This window comes from Arachis ipaensis, chromosome B06, assembly GCF_000816755.2.
Source record: "Arachis ipaensis cultivar K30076 chromosome B06, Araip1.1, whole genome shotgun sequence".
NCBI classification, from domain to species: Eukaryota; Viridiplantae; Streptophyta; class Magnoliopsida; order Fabales; family Fabaceae; genus Arachis; species Arachis ipaensis.
Window position 1 is genome coordinate 16,838,363 of NC_029790.2, and position 1,130 is coordinate 16,839,492.

A 1,130-nucleotide genomic window follows, 5' to 3' on the forward strand; every position below is an offset into this window, starting at 1 on the left:
TATATTGTGTTATTATTAGGGTTTGTGATTGGTGGAGTGAAAGTAGTTGAAGGTCGAGCTTTCTTTGTATTTGGAGATTCATTGGTTGACAATGGAAACAATAACTACCTTGCAACCACTGCAAGAGCTGATTCATACCCTTATGGCATTGATTTTCCATCTCACAGACCCACTGGCCGCTTCTCCAATGGCCTTAACATCCCTGACCTTATCAGTTACTTAATTACATCTATCATTTTCATATTAATTTCACTCAAATCCATCTATCAATTAATAATTGTATGTTTGTAGGTGAGAAACTTGGGTCAGAACCGACATTGCCATATTTGAGTCCAGCGCTTGACGGAGAAAGACTACTCGTTGGTGCCAACTTTGCTTCAGCTGGAATCGGCATTCTCAATGACACTGGAATTCAGTTTGTAAGTAATTTAAGTTTGTATTTTTATTTTTTGTAAAGAAAAAAGAGAAAATACCGAAAATGAAAACATAACATAAATACACAGATATTATATATATTAATTGTATGGTATTGCACTATTATTAATGAATGCAGATAAACATAATAAGAATAATGAGGCAATTGCAGTACTTTGAGCAGTATCAGGAAAGAGTAAGTGGATTAATCGGAGAAGAAGGAGCAACAAGACTGGTGAACGAAGCATTGGTTCTGATAACGTTGGGTGGCAATGATTTTGTCAACAACTATTTCTTGTTACCCTTCTCTGCCAGATCCAGACAATTTGCGATACCGGATTATGTTGTATACCTCATCTCTGAGTATCGCAAAATTCTTGTGGTAATTCCATTTTATTGGTTAAGGATTTTATTTTATTTGAACCTTCAACTTATATATTTAAAATGAAAGATCCAAAAATGGTCATCACATAACGTACTTGGGTATTTATTAGGTCAACAAATCTAGTTGTTGCTATACATATATTTTTTTAGAAAATACCACTCCCCTCTCCTACAGATGCTAAAATCACATTCCTCTCTCCTTTATTTATAAAATATATATTCTCCTCTTTTATAACTTTTAAAAAATCTCATTTTAATTCATTTTAAATTTTTTTGTGTTAACTAATATTAACTTTATCTATTTTCAAAAAAAATAAATTATCTTTTACAAA

General features: G+C 32.1%; 2 protein-coding genes across 2 annotated transcripts in view; both read left to right on the forward strand.

The window, feature by feature from the left end:
- The window catches only part of LOC107646415 (GDSL esterase/lipase At5g18430), a 3,164-nt gene extending 2,607 nt beyond the window's left edge, over positions 1-557 (forward strand). The window contains exons 2-4 of the mRNA XM_016350599.1: positions 20-214; positions 292-415; positions 554-557. Coding sequence (XP_016206085.1) covers positions 20-214; positions 292-415; positions 554-557 — 323 coding nt within the window. The remainder of the gene's footprint in view (positions 1-19; positions 215-291; positions 416-553) is intronic.
- The window catches only part of LOC107647985 (GDSL esterase/lipase LTL1), a 5,586-nt gene continuing 4,524 nt past the window's right edge, over positions 69-1,130 (forward strand). The window contains exons 1-3 of the mRNA XM_021104145.1: positions 69-214; positions 292-419; positions 554-796. Coding sequence (XP_020959804.1) covers positions 572-796 — 225 coding nt within the window. The 5' untranslated portion in view covers positions 69-214; positions 292-419; positions 554-571. The remainder of the gene's footprint in view (positions 215-291; positions 420-553; positions 797-1,130) is intronic.